At 33.2% G+C, this 19091-nt stretch overlaps 2 protein-coding genes and 1 long non-coding RNA gene across 5 annotated transcripts; 1 reads left to right on the forward strand and 2 right to left on the reverse strand.

The window, feature by feature from the left end:
* Positions 1 to 1450: 1450 nt before the first annotated feature.
* LOC107904373 (vacuolar protein sorting-associated protein 60.2) lies at positions 1451 to 4431 on the reverse strand. Its single transcript, XM_016830721.2, has 7 exons — positions 4131 to 4431; positions 3815 to 3966; positions 3522 to 3615; positions 2898 to 2969; positions 2700 to 2811; positions 2253 to 2410; positions 1451 to 1705 (listed from the first exon to the last, which is right to left on the reverse strand). Exons 1-7 carry the CDS (start codon positions 4197 to 4199, stop codon positions 1652 to 1654), a joined length of 711 nt encoding a protein of 236 aa, XP_016686210.2. The 5' UTR covers positions 4200 to 4431; the 3' UTR covers positions 1451 to 1651.
* A 2826-nt stretch (positions 4432 to 7257) lies between these two features.
* On the reverse strand, positions 7258 to 12427 carry LOC107904372 (vesicle-associated membrane protein 727). 3 transcript variants are annotated; one of them, XM_016830719.2, is made up of 6 exons: positions 12219 to 12427; positions 11421 to 11639; positions 11142 to 11340; positions 10922 to 11042; positions 7680 to 7742; positions 7258 to 7574 (listed from the first exon to the last, which is right to left on the reverse strand). In XM_016830719.2, exons 2-6 carry the CDS (start codon positions 11608 to 11610, stop codon positions 7431 to 7433), a joined length of 717 nt encoding a protein of 238 aa, XP_016686208.2. In that variant the 5' UTR covers positions 11611 to 11639; positions 12219 to 12427; the 3' UTR covers positions 7258 to 7430. The 3 variants fall into 3 exon arrangements, with proteins under 3 accessions (XP_016686208.2, XP_016686206.2, XP_016686207.2); XM_016830717.2 differs by having other exon boundaries at positions 12182 to 12291; XM_016830718.2 differs by lacking the exon at positions 12219 to 12427 and adding an exon at positions 11880 to 12216.
* A 2517-nt stretch (positions 12428 to 14944) lies between these two features.
* Positions 14945 to 16331, forward strand: LOC107904371 (uncharacterized). Its single transcript, XR_001686205.2, has 3 exons — positions 14945 to 15678; positions 15800 to 15862; positions 15945 to 16331. It is a non-coding gene; the product is annotated as an uncharacterized lncRNA (long non-coding RNA).
* The last annotated feature ends 2760 nt before the right edge of the window (positions 16332 to 19091 follow it).

The following is a 19091-nucleotide window of genomic DNA, read 5'->3' on the forward strand; positions in this document are numbered from 1 at the left end:
ATATCCTTATGGTGAATGTTGTCCTAGGGGAATGGTTGATGAAACTGCATGCCGAGACTACATGCCCTTGAGGATGCTATACATGTCCTTGGGGACTACAATTTTGCTTGATTGGTACGATTTAGAATCCTTCTCGAACATGTTCAATCTAAGTTCTCCTTGGTTTTAAATTCTTGGATTTACATTAATGACAAAAATGGTTTACATATACATTTTAGTGGAGTTGCTAGGCCTACTCTGCTTGGTATGTATGCCGGACGTAATGGAAGCATAGGAATATGTTTATTTTTCAGAATAGGCACTTGTCTCTGGAGAAGGTGGTTGTCTCTTCGTAAGGGAAATTGATAGACTGGTTGTGCCGAGTTGTCAGGTGAGGCTTAATACCTTGGAATTTTAGAATTCAGGTGGATGACATGCTTAAGAACAATGCTGGTATGGCTTCGTTAAGTATATTAGCTAGAGATGCCCAGGTACTAGCTGTTTAGGTAATTGCAGTGTTGAGCAAGCTAAGCATTGGATGATTTATGATGGTATTTGATTACTATGGGCAAAAGGTTTTTATCGGGTTTTGGTGAAAAGCGAGGTAAAAAGATCTCTCTAGTCTTTCTAAATTTTGATATTGAGCAAATTTATTCTTAAAAAAAATTAAAGCAATTTACTTTCTATCAATTTCGAAAATAAGCAACTAAGAACAATAATCACAACATTTATATTTTTAGTCATAAGCAACTAAAAACAATAATCACAACATTTATATTTTTAGTCAATTTTATATAAATTTGATAGAATATAATAACAAATTTAGTTATCATAATTTACACATTTTATCAATTTGCTCATGATTAAACAAATTAAACTCGCATCATATATTTTTGATAACTTAAGAGGGCAAAGCCCTCAAGTACAAACTTAAAAGAAATTAATAAGAGACCTAATTACTACTGTCATGATAATTTTGTAGAATGTGTAATATTGAGGTTAAATTTATTTAATTTTTTAGAATCAAGATTAAATTAATAAAATATGTAAATATCGGGTTAAATTTATTACTGTACCAATCATAACTAAGTACAATTCACAAAAGACATTAACATTATAATTAATTATCTTTAATTACTTATTATCAAAATTGATAAGAATTAAATTGTACCGATTTTGTTGTGAGAGACTACTACTACTAAATTTCAAAATTGAGGACCAGAGAAGTCTACTTACCTGGAAAGGGACTGCGTTGGGGCAATACAGGCATGTTAATGTTAGGCTGACGAGCTACCAAACAGAGCTTTGGGTGCCGGATTCTATCTCTAAGGAAGCAACGATGGACGATACGGTGCAGGCATATTGGCGGAGAGTCGAACGACATCCTTGAGACTTGTATGTAAGTTTCGTTGTATATTCTATAATTTTAAGTATAGTCACTTCTCGTGACACTAAATCAAGACAATAAATATAGTGTAAATATAAATATGAAATGACAACATGAATACAGAAATTTCCAAGTCAAATCAGTTATAATATTATATAGCTCCCAACCCGAAAAATTAAAAATCAATTAAATTGCACTAGTAATTGAAAGTTAATTCTGCACAATATGTTTACAAGGACGTGCTTCATCCAACTTCATCTTACAGTATATATATTAGCAAATCTTTTAACTGCGGACAGATGCTCGAGGAACAGCAGGGAAACCAAGTTCATCCTCAACCTGCTCACCATCCAAGTTATAAAACAATACTAAGATATAATTGGGAGATTAAATTCAAATACAAATATCAAGATTTAGATATTTCAGAAGCCTAAAAACCCGTATCGCTCTATAACTTATGTGAGCTCGGGAAGCAGGATATCAATAACAGTTATAAAGCAAATGGAGATTGATGGAAACGAGCTTCCTATGGAAGTATAAAATGTATACCAAATCTAACAGTTTTTCAAAAACATAGTTGTCCATGTAATTCTAGTTTCTTTAAGGATCATATCCTCACACTCATGGCCAGATATGTGTCAGACACAGATACTTCAAGAAAAGTAATGTGTCAGAGCAACATCGGTTTTTGTCATATTTTTTAAATTGGGCTAGTGCAGGTGAAGTGGAAAATTAATTTGGAAAAAAGAAAGTTAAATGTTTGAATAAAATCCTAATATACCATATCGAGCAGAAAAAGAATGGGATAAACAGTATATATATCCTGATTCTTTGTATTAGATGCTAATCTAAATCTTGACTAAAATTACAGGTATATAAAGTTTACCTGGGCATTGGCCCTGCCAGCTGCTGCTGTTGCATTTCCTGATGGAGCTGTAGGCAAATTGAGCTCTGCATCCAAATCTGGTTCCTCCTTATCAGGTTGAAGATAAGAGGGAACACCATCAGCTTCAGTTCCCATGTCTGCTTCCAGAGCATCAAGTTCTGCAATCCAAAATGGACCATAATAAGGTATAGATTGCAAAACATAAGTTAAATGTAGTTCTACCAGACCATAAGGTTTTTCAGACAATGAAGCTATAAGTGCAGGCAGCAAGCCCCCAAAAGGACATAAGAGGACAGTCACAAAATTCAAAGATATCAACATAAGTTCCATCAGTGACTTCCTCCAGGTAAAAGAAGTTTGCAACACTTCAATCAAATTATACAGAAGGCAACCAAGATATGAAATTTAAAGTCCATTCTTGTGGACTTCGATAAGGTCAATGCTTACCGCCCATGAGTTCATCCTCATCAATATCATCAGGCACATTATAGCTTCTGCCTAAGGTCTCTTGAATTTCATTACTCATATCCATCATGTCCATCATCTCATCTTGCAAATTCTATAAGAAAAAAGAAACAAATATCAGTGGAAATTCATTATAATGGATACAAGATGGAGAATGGAAAGTATAAAGAAAGCACAGACATCTATATCTTGAATCTTCACAGTCTTCATCATTCCTTTCAGCTCCTTGTTGGCAGATTTCAAGGCTGTCATCTGGGACAGAAAAATAACTAGGATTTAAAAATTGCGAGTAGTAGTTCAAACATAAGTACCGCAAGAATGTTCAGGGGCATCTATAATCCTCTTAGCTTGAACAAATGACAGAATAAGTATAAACAATTTGGGATATAGATTATCATTCATCACCTATTCATCTCCAATTTGGAACGGTTTATCCTACCTCTCACAAGGTAGGAAGCCAGTTCCAATAAGGGAACTGAAAGAGCTCAGCTTGAATTGTCCCGAATTATGCCCTTTTGGGCACTATCAAGTAACACATGTTTTACAGTAAATATAAGATAGTCCCAATAAATCCACTATAGCATGCAATAAACAGTAAATATCAATCTTATAGAAACAACAAATGACAACTCAAGTACACTTATGCTTCTGAAAAAGCATACACAAGATGAGAAATTACCAATGACAGAGCACATATCAGTAATCATGTCAGAAGGAAAATAATTGCCTTATCAGTTGATGCAAGTTTGTAACAGGTGAGATACATAAATGAAATATAAAAGTATGTCAAAGGCTACCACATACAGTTTGCTGAGCATCTTTAAGACCCTCAGAAGCAAAAGCAACTTGATCGAGGTTGAACGTCTGGTTATAAAGCATATCACGTTGCCCTTCATACCTATACAGAAGCCAATGAAACAACACTTACTAGATGAAGCAATAACCACCATTATCCACTCAACATAACATATAAAACGTCAAAGTAACAGGAAATACATACTTCAGAGAAATCAAATACATAGAAACTCAACATAAATAGCGTTAGCAATAATTATGGAATAAAACTAAGGAAAGATTTGATAGAGAAAAGCATGTACATTCGTTTTTGCTTGAGAACCCTCATAGCTCGAGATTTAAGAGCCTCTTGAGCAGGGCCAGGCCTTGTCTTTTTTATCTGCTCTTTATACCTACTCAACTCAGCATCTAGCTTCTTCAACTTCTCATCAACCGTATCCCCTCTTTTACTGATCTGATCACATAAATCCAATCCATATGATTTAAGAAATCACAAAGATTTTGAAATGAAACAGACTAATCAAACAGACAAACCCTAATACTACATCAGAAACCAACAAATCAAACGAAAAAATTAAAAGAAAGAAACGAAAAGATAAAAGGAGAATAGAGATAGACCCGATCGGTAGCATCTTGGATAGAAGGCGGGGGTTCCTTGTCTTTCTTAACGCCGAAGACTCTCTTCATCTTCTTTCCTTAATTGTAAGGTTAAAAAAAGAGAAAGGAGAGGAGACGGATTTAGATTTAGATCTTTGGATTTTGATTCTGATTTTGATTTTGATTTTGAAATTGGAGATAACGAGGAGCTGTTTTGTTTGTTGGGGCTTGGATGGTTTCTTCTCCTTGTCTTTCAAATTACGCGTAGTTAAAAAACATAATAAGAAGTTTCTATGAAAGGGATTTTTGGGGATTTGGAATTGATTTTTTTAAAAAAATTAATGACTTGTCTTTGAGCTGCCACGTCATTAATCAGAAGTCAGATTTCTAGAACGTTTAAAAGAACACAATTTCACAAATCTTAAGAAAAATCCATATTAGGAATTAATAGATTTATGAAATATAAGTTAAAAAGTTTAATAATACATTACACAAATTGAATAATTATTATTATTATTTGGTTTATAATTAATTTAAATTTTTATGATATAATTTTTTATATTAAATTAGAGAAAATAACTTGAAAATTTAATATAAAAATACTTTTTTCAAAAAATAGCATAAATAAGAGTTATTTGTTGCTTTTTGTTTACTCAAAATTTTATTTCAAAAATATTTATAAAAAGATTTTGAATTTTTTCCGAATAATATTAAAAAATTATAAAATAAAAATGATTTTATGTAATAAAAAAACCCAAAAATTAAAATTAATATGAAAAAATAAAAAATCCAACCGAATAATTAAAAAAATCCATAAAATTTTGAACCGAACATACTCTAAGCACTGTAATATTTAAATTTAAGCCCACATAATTGTTTTAAAATTTGATTTCATTTATTATACTTCAATATTATTATCTGAATGTAAATTTGGTTTGAATAATATTATGCCTCAGGTATTCAAATTTAGTAAGTAAAATAAAACAAAGCTTTTAAAAGTGAAATGGATAATGAATTTAAAAATCTAAATTCAGATCCACTATTCATAGTATTTTAAGTTATTTGAATAGAAAATTTAGATATTTGAATATATTATCACTAAAAATAACATTGATTCAAACGTGAATATTTGAAAATTAATAGTCACATAAATCCTTTGTAGTTTTTAATAATAAAAATATTTTTACTTTCATTCCAAAAAGTATTCAATTTAATTCTAAAAATATTAAATATTGATATAAAATAAATATTTTTATGTTTCGAATATTACTTTAGGTAAAGAAATGAAATTTTTAAATTTAAACTTAATCTGATCTATCTTAAATTGTTGTATCATATTCACAAAAAAACATGTGACAAGCTTATAAGGCTTCTGAACAGTAAGCCTGTCATCAACAAGTCAGGAAGTCACTTGTGACCTAACCTTCTTGGGAGGCTATCTGGACAATGAATGGCCTGATTTTCATTAAGAACACATCACGTAAATTCAATTACTTTCTCCCATCAAAATTAGAATGAATGACTGACAGAATCTGTCTTATCACAGATATCCTCATCTCATTGAAGACATCCCTTTAATGATGACTAGATGACAAGTCCAACACGTTAACACCGTATTGCATATGACCCCTACCTATAAATGCCCCAAAAAATGTTGAAGAGAGGGGAGATTCTTTAAAAATACTTATCTTACACTCTTTCTATACTCAACGCAAACTCTTTTTACCTTTATTTTTCATATTTTCTGATTCTCTCTTCTGATTGGGTGAACCGACCATCTCAACAACCATTCTCCTCTCTTTTGTACCTTTCTTTTGTTGAATGTTATATCAACATAAGTAAAGATGTACTTTAAAAAAACATCAATCAATGATCCAGATACATGTGCACTGTAGTAGTGAGTTTGGTTTTCTTTTCTTTCATGCTCCTTTTATCTAAACTAACAATAACAAATGATTAGTATTTGAAACACTGTTAATGTAAATTTTAATTTCATAACTAAGATATAAATATTGCAATATGTCATATTCAATTTTTTTTTTTACATCTTAAATGTGATATGTTTTTTTTTCCAACAACAATAATAACAGCAAAAGCCTCAAAACCAAAACTAATCAATGCTCAGAGGAAATCATAAATCGGGCTAAATTAGACTTATGAATACTATGAACACTGCATATTTGTTCGAGATAAATTTACTGGCTGCTATGGCATCAACAGATGAACAAGAGATAAGTATATCAGGTAAATCCTATGTGGAAGAATGTGTGGAGATTAAAGCTTCCTTTTCAACTAATCATCATTCTATGGAAAGTGTGTACCAACAATCTACCAGTAGATCAGACTTTACGAGGAGAAACACAAATGCACTATGAACACTGCATATTTGTTCGAGATAAATATTTACTGGCTGCTATGGCATCAACAGACTAACAAGAGATAAGTGTATCAGGTAAATCCTATGTGGAAGAATGTGTGGAGATTAAAGCTTCTTTTTCAACTAATCATCATTCTATGGAAAGTGTGTACCAACAATCTACTAGTAGATCAGACTTTACGAGGAGAAACACAAATACTTCAGGTGTTTGTCCATGTGAAAATAAGGAAGAAACAGTTGACGATCTGAGTTGTATCTTTGAACAAACAAAATTACATCATCAAAGCTACTAGTAGGAGTATTATTTTTATACATATTTTAATATGTGAATTAGTAATAAGCAAATTCTTTTTGTAACATTTAATCACTTCATGACCTATTTTTAGCAAAGAAAAATTTTCGTTCATTTTAAAAAAAATCTTATTTTTATAAAATTAAATTTGTACTAACTATTTTTTATTTTATATCTAACTATTATAATGCATAATAAATAAAATTTTTCTCTCCTCTTATTGCTCCAATGTTGATAAAACTACGTTGAATAAAGGAAGATGTTGAAGAAGAGGGTTGGAATTTCTACATTATGTTTATACTCATCATCCGGATCGTTTGGAAGCAATGAAATAAGTAGGTTTTCCAAGGAATATTATTTTAAAATAAGTTCAGGGAAAAAAGATGAGTTCAAATTTGAAGTTAAAAACTTTTCTACCAAAATTGAAAATTAAAAGATTACAAGTAAAAAACATTCATATAGAAAACTTCAAAAAAGTATAAAATTCAAAGCTTTGATTACATATCTTAAACGGCAAGGTAGTGCTACATAACAACAGCAATCCATGTACAAAGTCAAGAGCATAACTATATTTTGTACATCTAAACAAATGTAGAATTATTATTTTTTGTATATATAAAAGAAAACATAGGCAATGCAATGGTTATCAACGTTAACATTTGAAACCTCCACACGCAAAAACCCACAAAAGGATGATCAACACAAGAATAGCTCCCCCCACCATCAGTTTCATTTGCAGATTCTGCAGCCACATCCTCCGCCGCAGTTGCCGCCCTTGCCTCTGGAAGCTATCAGCCTACAATAAAAATAATACAAATACAAAACCCTTTATATATATATATTGAACTTATAGTTGAACCTTTTCCGGATTTGTTCAATCAAAAGAGAAAATAGCACCAACCTGGAATTGTAAGTTCTCAGTTTTGTCCACTAGAAGTTCAATCTTCTCCCCGCGATCCAAAACCTGCTCAAAAACTGAATTAATTATTGATTTGATCACAATCAGCTTCAGCATCTATTATTAGTTTTCCTTTTGATAACAAAGAACAGAGAAATATCAAACAGTTATATGGAAGGAACAAACAAGTTAAACACCATTGTATTGGGAAATTATCAATTCAGACCCCCCCCCCCAACACACCAAAAGACCACCACCACCAAAAAGAAAGGGACAATCCAGAGTCATCCAGCCACATAGAACATTTATGATATTTAAAAGGCTCAAGAGATCGACCATAAGCAAGAGCACGAAGATAGACAGCAAGTTTCTACACCTAATATATTCTTAAGAATATTCAAGCAAGCTCCTCCCTTGTTTGTCCAGAAGACCACAATCCAAAACCAATATATACCATAACTTTAGCAACACCATTTTCCATACCTTAGTTTCAAGGAAATTAGTGAACTGAACACGGGGTGTTTTGCCACAGAAAAACATTCATTTCAAGCATAGTCCTGAACCTTTAAATAGAAATTTTTGGAATGAAAAATTTTAGTTCTTATTACATTAACCCATCAAACCATATCTATATATAGCCATTTGTACTACTAGTTGCCAAAAATTCCATGGCATGGTAAGGCACAAGAAGATATTCAGTTGAGGTACGATACTACTACATGGTGTTTGGGTTGAGACCATACTGCACGGCATTAAACTAATGCACCACAAGGAGCTGGATGTACTTTTAAAGTCCTCACTACAACATCGCTTGCATAGGCTGCATCTAATAAGAGGTTTATCATTCTTACACATATATTGACTGTTAAGCTAAGCTTTGAATCAAGAAATACTTGATAAATTGACCAAGCCACTAACTAACAAAACCAGAGTAACAGAAGGTTGAAAGGATTATTATCCTACATAGTGACAAAAGAGCTCATAAACTGCAAGATCAATATATGATCCTTCATTTAATTTAGGAATGAATATAAATATTTTCTTTATATTGAGGAAAAAAATTATATTTAAATTTCATTTTAAGTTAAAAAAAAAGAAATTTCAATTACATAAATGAAATTTCCTTTAAACTTTTTTTATTAAAATAAAAAACCTATATGTTACAATAATTTAATTTGACAAGTTATTTTTTTGATTTAATCTAATTATTTTTAAATATATTATTTTTTAATTTATATTATTTGTAATCCCTTTAAAATTTTTTCAATATATTTTAATTATTAAATACAATAAACCTGTGCATCGCACAGAGATAAAACTAGTTGAAGTATTAACGAGAACATGAAAATTCTCATTAAAGCTTTGGTCAGTAGGTTGGAAAGAAAATTGGAAGGATTGAACTAACATACGCATCTCTCTCATTTTCTTTCCTCTCATCATTCCATTTGGAAGGATTGATTTTTATGCATTAGAGTGGAAAATGATCATCTCTCATATTTTCTTTCCTCTCACTTTTCTTCCCAACCAAGCACACTCAAAATTAATTTTCTTTCCACTTTTCCTTTCCTTCCTCCCATCTCTCCACTTTTCCACCCAACGAAGCACACTCTGTTTGTTACTACGTCATATTAGCACTTTTTTTGGAGAAGCTTTATCTGTAGCTTTGTCTAAAAGCTGACACGAGCTTCCAACATAAGCTAGCCTAAAATTATAAAATTTGGATAGCCAAACACCTTGCTTTAGCTTGTTTTAGTAGAATAGCTCTTTGGTTCTTTGTAATCTTTTGAACACAGAAACCTTCTTACAAACTTAAGCCATGGTTTTACAAAGTGAACACCAAATAGAGGATTTTGCATTGGAAGACCTTAGTAACTTCTATCCACAAGACAAATTTATTTGATGTAAATGGGAAATAAATAAGCATCACACCACAGTTTGCAGGCAACAAGCGCAAAGGAATATAGTCTTGAGGCATCTATAGATAAGGAGAAGCATTGCTTGCCCCAGAGTTGCATTAATACACCACAACTAGCTAGAAACATTCTTTCCTTATTACATGCATAATCATCACTCAGCAGAGGTATCTGAAATTTGATGGCTAAAAACATCCATACGAAGAAAATATGATCAACTAACCCTACATTGGCAGCTATTTTACTTGGCTTTTATTTCAGTTGGCCATTAACAAAATGCCTTTCTACATGATAACTTTGAGGATAAAACTTACATGAAACCAATTAGATTGTTGCTCAGGGAGAGTTAGAGCTAGTATGTTATTTGAAGAAGTCTTCACATAAGTTAAAACAATCTCCTACGGGCGTTTTTAGTGATTGTCCATGTGGATGATATGGTCTGTCATTACGAGTGATGATAGTGAACAGATACAAGTATTAAAATAGCATCTACAGACTAAATTTCTGACCAAAGATTTACTGATTAGTGATCTAAATTAGGGTTTAAGCAACACGAGCCTATCACTCTAATTTCTGATAATCAAACAGCTCTTCACATAGCCTCAAGTCCATTCATGAACCCTCAAATCCAGCAATGTTATCCTTTCTCCAATCCCTCCAACATAAGACCCTTAATTTCTTTCCTTTTTTTTCATTGGACTGTATGTGTTTTTTTTTTTGGGGGGGGGGGGGGGGAGGAGACTTTCTTCTTCCAGTTTTCTCCTATAGCTACCACCCTTGAATTCCTCATGATATAAATGAAATATGGAACTTGATTGTTAATTTTCTACCCAAAAACATAACGACCACTACTCCAAAGACAAAATAACTAAAATAAAAATCTTGAAAATCAAACTTAAGGTTGAAAAGTCCATTGTTGGTTGGATAGAGGCATAAAATTCTATGTTTCCACTTTTTCATCATTGAAGAGGTTTTTATTTATAACTACATATAAAAATTTGAAACATAAATGTACAAAGAACAGATAATAAAAATTTGAATACTCATAACAGCAGCTAACATGATAGTTAGCATCCTTCAATATAGTTATTTTAGAGCCCCAACCCCACCAAAACCCCTTTATCTTGAAAAAATTTAAAAAATAGAGAAGAAAATGTATCCAGATTAACATAAGATTAGAAGTTTAAGATTTAGAGTATAGACAAGTGCAATGGTAACCACAGAAATCTGCATACCACAGAAGATTGCTACAAGACAATTGATCTCTACTTTCAGAACGACACATCCATTTTTTCCACAATCATACCACTTCTCAAGAAAACAAATACATACCTTCTCAATGTTATCCATCATAATCCCCTTCACCTCAGTGATTTGAGCTTTTAACTTCGAGAGCTTACTCATTTCTTCTGGATGGTTCATACAATATTGCATGTGCTCCTTAAGCCTTGGTCTGTTACACAGAGCAAGGAATTAGAGGTAAGGCTTCCCCCATGTATATAAACATCATAGGGTAACCAGGAAAATATAACAATTTAACCTATGTACGCACCCAAATTCTCTGTCAAGATTATATGCAATGCTAAATTGGTCCTCAAATAAGTCGTCATCATCGTCATCATCAGCTAAAGGATGGGGACCCTCATTTCTTATACTTGCACCATATCGTTGTTTAAAATCATCTAGCACCCGTTCAAGAAAAACGAAAGGCACACTCCTGCCAACTGATTCATCTGCGACAACTAGAAACACTGCAAGTGGAAACAAACACCATCACATATTTTGATATGAAAAAATTGACCGAAATCAAGAAATAATGAGAAATTAGTACCAAATCCATTGTCAATGAGGAAGTTAAATGTGTGACCGTCACAAGAATACGTGAACTTGCTGCTATTTGAAGGCAGCTTCTGTAAACATTGAACAGCAATGGTACTAAAGTTCCCAGAATATGATGTGTGCTCAGCTAAAACAACAGTTCCTTTTGCAACAAAACTATAAATCAAGCCCTTTTGATTCATTTCAGCAGGGTATTCTGAAGTACCTAGATCTGCAGAGCGCCATTAACTTAGCAAAGCATTTATAAACATAACTACAAAACCATGATTCTTTACTAGAAAAGAAGAAACAATTGGCAAACAAATTCCGGTGAAGGTCAAGTGACTTTAAAAATGATAAATGCAACTGAAGCTAAACGAATCCACTGAGATCTAATCTTCCTAAATTTCGATACAACCAATTCACGCCAAACTAAGGTAATTTGCAAGAAAGAATATATCACTATACTAACCAAATTCTATTCTTAGAAGGGGAAAAAAAACCTTTCCTTCAGCAGATCTTACGAAACTCAAGAACTAAACCCTAATGATGAATTAAACTTTAAATAGAATCTCAAGGGGGAAAACGAAGAAGCAAACTGTCTGTATTGAGTTTCAAGTTTTTTCCTTTTCATTTTACTGCAAATCTCTCTACTTTTTCCCCTACAGAAAGGGTACCAAAAGAAGATCAAAGACTGAAATTAGAAAGATTTGGTGGATCTAATGACAGATTTTGATAATTGTCAAGAGAAGAGAAGATAAGATCGGAAATTACCATCAAAGAAAGGAAGTTCAGATGAAGAAAAGCTTACCTGAAACAAGTTGGGATGGATTTGGTTCTTAGCCTATAAGTAATTAGCGTGACATTGTCAATGACGAAGCGAAGCTTCGTTTAATACAAGTAGCAAGGGAAATAGATGATAGTTACATCTTCCACACGCGCGAACCACACATCGGTTTTTACATCTTGGGTAAACTACACCATTAATCACTAAACTATAGGTAAATTTTTATTTTGGTCACTTAACTAACAACAGTTACAATTTGGTCACTGAACTATTCAAAAGGTTTCTTTTAAATCACTAAACTATTCAAAAGCTTCTATTTAAATAAAGTTCCACCAATGAGTTTCAAATGACGATTCAATGATAAGTACAATAGATCAATACCTATTATTGAGTAGAAGAACACACTTTAGGTCCAAGTAGATATGTTGATCAGTTTCGGAGATCGAAGAGAAAAATCATTTGAATTTTGGTTCACATATTCATGACATCCAAAGCTATTTCATGAAAAAAAAAACCGCACTGTAAAAGAGAAGGGAAAGAGAGCTTTCGGTTGGTGAAGGTAGTGCGAATAAAGAAAGTCATATAACATCGATTTTAACAGTCTTGTGACTTAAATGAACACTTTTGAATAGTTTAGTGACCAAATTATATTTTTTAGTTAAGTGACTAAAACCAAAATTTGCCCATAATTTAGTGACTAATGATGTAATTTACCCTCACATCTTTTTTACGGATTTTTTCTTTAAAAATTGAAAAAAAAAAGAGTCTATTTATCGATCAAAAATAACTTAGGATAGGTTATCTATATATAACTATAACAATATTTAAGATTTAGATAATATTTTAATTTTTTAATTTTCAAATTAAAAATTATTACATATTATTAATATTATTTAGAGAGATAAAAATTACAAAAGTAATTTTATTTATTAAAATATTATTTTTAATAAAATATAATTAATAGATTTTTATGTAAAAAAATATTTTATTAAAATCATATTTTAACCAAAATTTATGATTTTTATTTCATTCTTAAGATGTTATATTTTGAAAATCCGAGTTTGTTTTCTTAAAAATAGTTGATCACAGAAACATAACCGTTTTTCGAAAAATCGTTTTACCAATTGTCTAGCAAAACCCAAAACAAAATCCAAAACCATAAAAACCCAAATGTCCCGAAATTTCAAAAATTACAAAACTCTCAAATTAAAAATTTTAAATAAGTCAAATTTATGTAAATAAAGTTTTACAGAATTGTGAACATAACAGAGCTCCCGTCACACAGACCCTCCTAAGTCTGAGGGTTTCTTGAAATTATCAGACAAACAAGGAGTGAGTTTTTATAACTCAGTGAGTAACTCAAAAAAAATTATATTTAATCACATGACAGAACAAATGCAGTCATATTTCTTATCCAGAATCAAAATTGTGTCAGAGTAGTACAGATACAGATAAATATAATCTTACTCCCATCCTCTACACACTAGCTCCGACCATCCTAACACACCATGGGGTATAAAACACCTACCTAGCCTACACATCACTTAGTGTCCTTACTACACTTTTCAAAATAATCGCAACAGTGCTGCCAGTATAATGACGAGTTAACGCCTCACACAGAACACTTTCTCCACATAATACATAACCTGCCTCATAGCCAGATATAAACAAAATACTAGAAATAACAAAAATAACAGATACCAAAGTTTACATATCATGCATGCTCATATAACAGATATTGAACATGCTTATATATAACAGATCATACATATCACATCACATTACATGCATTTAGGCGTTATTTATGTCAAATTTCATACTAAAAGATTAACAGATTTCATGCTTTAAGGCTTATATAAACACATACCAACTCCCACGAAAGTCTTACAATCGATCGGGACGACTTGTATGACCCTAGGGAAAAATTCTGAAATTTGGGCCTACACACTCGTGTGGTCCACACACCCCAAAATAGCCTAGATCGTGTGTTGCACACAGTGTGTGACATTGACGGGCCCTAATTTTGGCCTTCATAATTCACTAATTTTCAGGTTTCTCGTTACACACCTGGTTCAATTTCAATGGGAACGCAACTACAAGACCCCCATAACCTAAATACACCAAATAAAACGATTATAACGGTAACAAGGCACGAGGCAATCAAGAATCAAACCGGTAACAAGGCACGAGGCAATCAAGAATCAAACTCTTCCAACACTAAAACTCTTCCATAGTCTTACCGTTAATCAAACCACAACCATACAAAACTACGATGTTGAAGGAGACTTTCACCTAAATGCAGAACTAAATAATTAACGACTATAAAACAACACCACCACTAGCATTTCATAACCCAAAAATTAAACGATTAAAGATCCATTAAAGTTACCTAAAATACGAAAGTGAAGAAGCCAAACGAGCAGCCACCAATTGCAAGTAATCAAATGTAAACTTAAAATTTAAACCAATACAACTACCCACCTCTTATCCCTATAATCAAGCAACAGATATCCCCCACTCTTAGAGTTAAACTTTAACTCAAATTTTAAAATTACTTAGCAAAAGACACTCTCAATGACTCAAACTCACGACCCACCATTCACACCCAAGTCCCTTAACCACTGAACCACTGAAGTAAATATTTAACTATGATGAATTTGATCATAGCAAAAATTAAATCTTTAAGGCGTTACACAACCACACTACAAAGAATTAAACCCAATCAAACCACAAAGACCAAAATCTGAACAAACCAAAACTAGACCTCAATAATGCCCAAATACATAAAGTCCATTAAATAGAAAAATCTAGATACTCACCTACATTGTGCCCAATCAGATGCCATTTCACACCCGTCCCAATGCTTCATTCATTGTTTCTGCAGACGGTTGCAATTATCAAAGAGTCTCTCTAAACAAAACTTTTCATTTATTCTGTGACTATCCTTTCTGTTACCTTCATCCACTAAAGTCTCAATCTGGTTTTCTCAGACGCTCCAACGTCAACAGTTGCTTCGCATGCTTTGGAACATTTCCTATCAGGTACAATGATTCTTTTCTTTTGAACGATTCTTTGGCTAAAACATGTGCTAAACTATTTGCTGATCTCAGAGTATAAGTAAAAGTAATATACTGGAATCTAGCTTTAAGCTTCTGAATATCATGAATGTATGCTCGTATTTGGGATTTGTCTGTTTCATTTTACTGGCATTTTTTTATTATCACTAATGCATCTCCTTCCACTACAACCTCCGACCATTCCTTGTCTATCCCAATTTGCATTGCCCGGAGACATGCGAGCGCTTTCCGGCAAAACTTGACGGAACCCAGTTGTGAATAATTGAACAAGAAATTAGCACCTGTCCTGCCATATTCCTCGCTCTAATCCCTGATGTCGATCTTGAACTGTAAATATCAAAAGCAATGTCGAAGTTGATTTTGATAACTGACCTAGATGGATTCCCCCACTTTGCCACTGTTTGAAAGTACGTAAGTTTTCTCTTATCTAGTTCTTCAATCTCAGTATAGTATTGTTTGATAAATCTAGCAAAATCAAAACCAATGCTAACCTTCATTTCGTGAATTATTGCATTTCTGTCCCCTCAGATAGCCCACAGCACAACTCCCACCGAACGCCTCTGCTTGATCGAACAGACTTCAAAAATCCAGGTGAGCCAATTAAAGAAATCTAACTCCAATCTATTCAGAAAATGGGCAACACCAAAAACTGACCAAACCTCGATTGAAACAGAACAACCTCGAAATATATGATCCATGGACTCCGCTACTTGATTACATCGTGCACAAGATACATTAGCCATCAGTTTCATCTGATGCAAATTAACTAGATTAGGGATGTAATGCCATGAAATTATCCATATTATAACCAATAGCTTAGAAGGTAAGTTGATGTTTCACAATTGTTTGTAAAAGTTCCTATTGTTTGTCTGTAAAGCATAAGCATTTCGACTATCTGGAAAGTTTTGTAATAGTTTTTAGGCACTACGTACTGAGAACTCTCCTGAGGGTTCCCCCCGCCATACCAGCATGTCATCGACCTCAGTCATCACTAAGGGAATTCAGATAATTCTTTCTGTATCCACTATCGGGAAGGTTTTCACTATTAACTCCCTTTTCCAAGTTTTATTGTTTGCATCTATTAACTCTGCAACTTTACAATTATGCAAACTTTGAACAATATCTGATAATCTATAATCATCTATCCTTGGGATCTACGCATCCTTGTTAATGACAATATTTTCACTCGACCCCATTCTCCAACCTAGCCCTTCACATAATACTCCCTTCGAAGCCCAAATACTTTTCCAAGTGTAAGATGCCATATTTCCTAAATTTGCATTAACAAAATCAGAATTAGGAAAATACTTAGCTTTAAGGACGCACGTAAGTAAAGAATTCAGAAAATTTATAAGTCTCCAGCACTGTTTTGCTAACAAAGCAATATTAAATTTGCCCATACTTTGAAAGCCCATACCCTCTTCTTCTTTAAGTTGACACGTCTGCTCCCAAGCACACCAATGTATTCCCCTTTGTCTATGCCCCTTCTACCACCAAAATCTAGCCATTGAACTTTCTAATTCCCCACAAAAGTATTTTGGTAAAAGGAAACACATCATACACATCATAGCATATATAGGAATGGCCTGTAATACGGACTTTATAAATACCTCCTTACCTCCTTTAGATAAGAATCTTATACTCCAGCTTTTGATTCGCATTTTGACCTTATATTTAAGGTTTTGAAATGAAGCCTTCTTTTGCTTGCCCACCATATTAAGGAGCCTTAAATATTTTTTTGGATCCAAGGAAAACCTTATCCCCAGCAACCTTGAAACCCGAACTCTGTCCTCATCGATTGTATTCATGCTAAAAAAGATTGTGAATTTATGGAAATTCACAAACTGACTTGAGCAGTTTTCATATTTGTGTAAAATATATTTCAAAAGAGTTGCCCCTTTATCAGTCGCCTCCCCAAATAAAATACTGTTGTCTGCAAACAATAAGTGTGGAATTTTTGGACCCCTTCAATTGGCTTTCATCAACCCTCCCCTAATTGCCAACCTATCAATATTGAAAGACCTTCACTACATAGAAGGAAAAGAAATGGACTTAGGGGGTCACCTTTTTAGATACCTCTAGTAGGATGAAAAATCCTCCCACTTTTCCCATTTACATTCACCGAATAAGAGATCGAGGTAATACGTTTCATAATAAGTGTCATCCAATTTTGTGCAAATCTCATCCGAATTATTACTTTTTTCAAAAGCCCCATTCAACTCAATCATAAGCTTTGCTCATGCCCAACTTCAAATCCATATAACCTTTTTTTCCCATATCATTTTTGGCAAAAGGTATGCAATAGTTCGTAGGCTAAAAGTACATTATTCGAGATTAGTCATCCAGGGACAAACGCACTTTAGTGCAATCAATACAATTACCTATTACACCTTGAAGCCTATTAGCAACAACTTTCACTATAAATTTATAAAGAACCATGCAAAGGCTAATGGGTCTAAAATTCACCAAATTCGTTGGGTTTGAGATTTTGGGAAACAACACTATATTTGTTATATTAGCCGAAGTAAGACTATCTCCATCATTTAAAATGTTTAAACAATATCTTGTAACATCCCCCTACAATATGCCAATACCTTTAAAAAAACTTGGTCGGAAAGCCATCCACCCTCGATGCTTTCGTTGGGCCCATATCTTTTAAAGTTGCAAATACTTCCTCTTCCTTATAAATCAACGTTAAAAACTCATTATTTTTAGGAGAAACACATACCTCTATCCCAGATAAGACATATAACAAGTCTACTACTCCATTTGATGTAAGCAAATTTACAAAACAATTTGTAGCTATTTCCCCCATGCCTTCCATATCGCATACTTCTCTACCATCCTTCTTCTTCAGTCGGGAAATGATGTTCATTCGTCGTCATGCTGAAGTAAATTTATAGAAGAATGCTGTGTTTTTGTCCCCCAAACGGAGCTAATTAGCCCTAGCGCGTTGCTCCCAAAAAACTTCATCCTTGTTAATCTTTTAATTTAACTGAATTTTGGTATCTATGATATTTGCCAGTGTATCATCATCCCTTTTCGATTCCATCAAATGTGCCACTTTCCTATTAAGGTCTTTTAACCCATCACTACTATCCTTGATTGACTTGGCCCAAATTTTCAATTCCTTATTCAAAATGTCCAGCTTGTCTAACACTGTCCCTGAGGAAGAGCCCTAAACCTTTTTTATCACCCCTTCAAACGAGTCCTCCATTATCCACTACACCTCAAACTTAAACCTCGAATCCCTTTCTCATGCCTACTCATGATTCAGGTTTATAAATAATGGACAGTGATTTGAAAAAAATATGGAAAATATCGTATTTATGAATTTGGATAAGTCAACAACTATTGGTCATTTGCAACCCCTATCCAATCTCTCCTTATATTCATTTCTACCAAATTCTCTCTTTCCCAATTGAACTACGTCCTTGAGAATCCTACATCAATAAGACAACATTCTTCTTAAACTTCTTGAAACACATCCATTCTTCTTTCTTCCATCGGCATGCCACCTACCTTCTCAAAAGAAAACATAATCTCATTAAAGTCACCTGCCACTAACTAAGGATAATCTTGAGCCCTCGAAGCAAATTCCAAGTATCACTTCTGTTTATTTCATACGGCACACTATAAAAGCCAGTAAATCGCCACTCTTTATTAGTGCTATCGTCCTTAACTAGAACATTGATATGGTTCTTTGAAAAACTCCTCAAGTTAATAGTGGTATCCTTTTTCCATGCCAAACAAAGACCTCCACGAGAACCTTGAGCTTCTACTTCAACTCCGAACATAAAACAACACCTCCTGCTCACTC

Source organism: Gossypium hirsutum, chromosome A05, assembly GCF_007990345.1.
Source record: "Gossypium hirsutum isolate 1008001.06 chromosome A05, Gossypium_hirsutum_v2.1, whole genome shotgun sequence".
Lineage (NCBI taxonomy): Eukaryota > Viridiplantae > Streptophyta > Magnoliopsida > Malvales > Malvaceae > Gossypium > Gossypium hirsutum.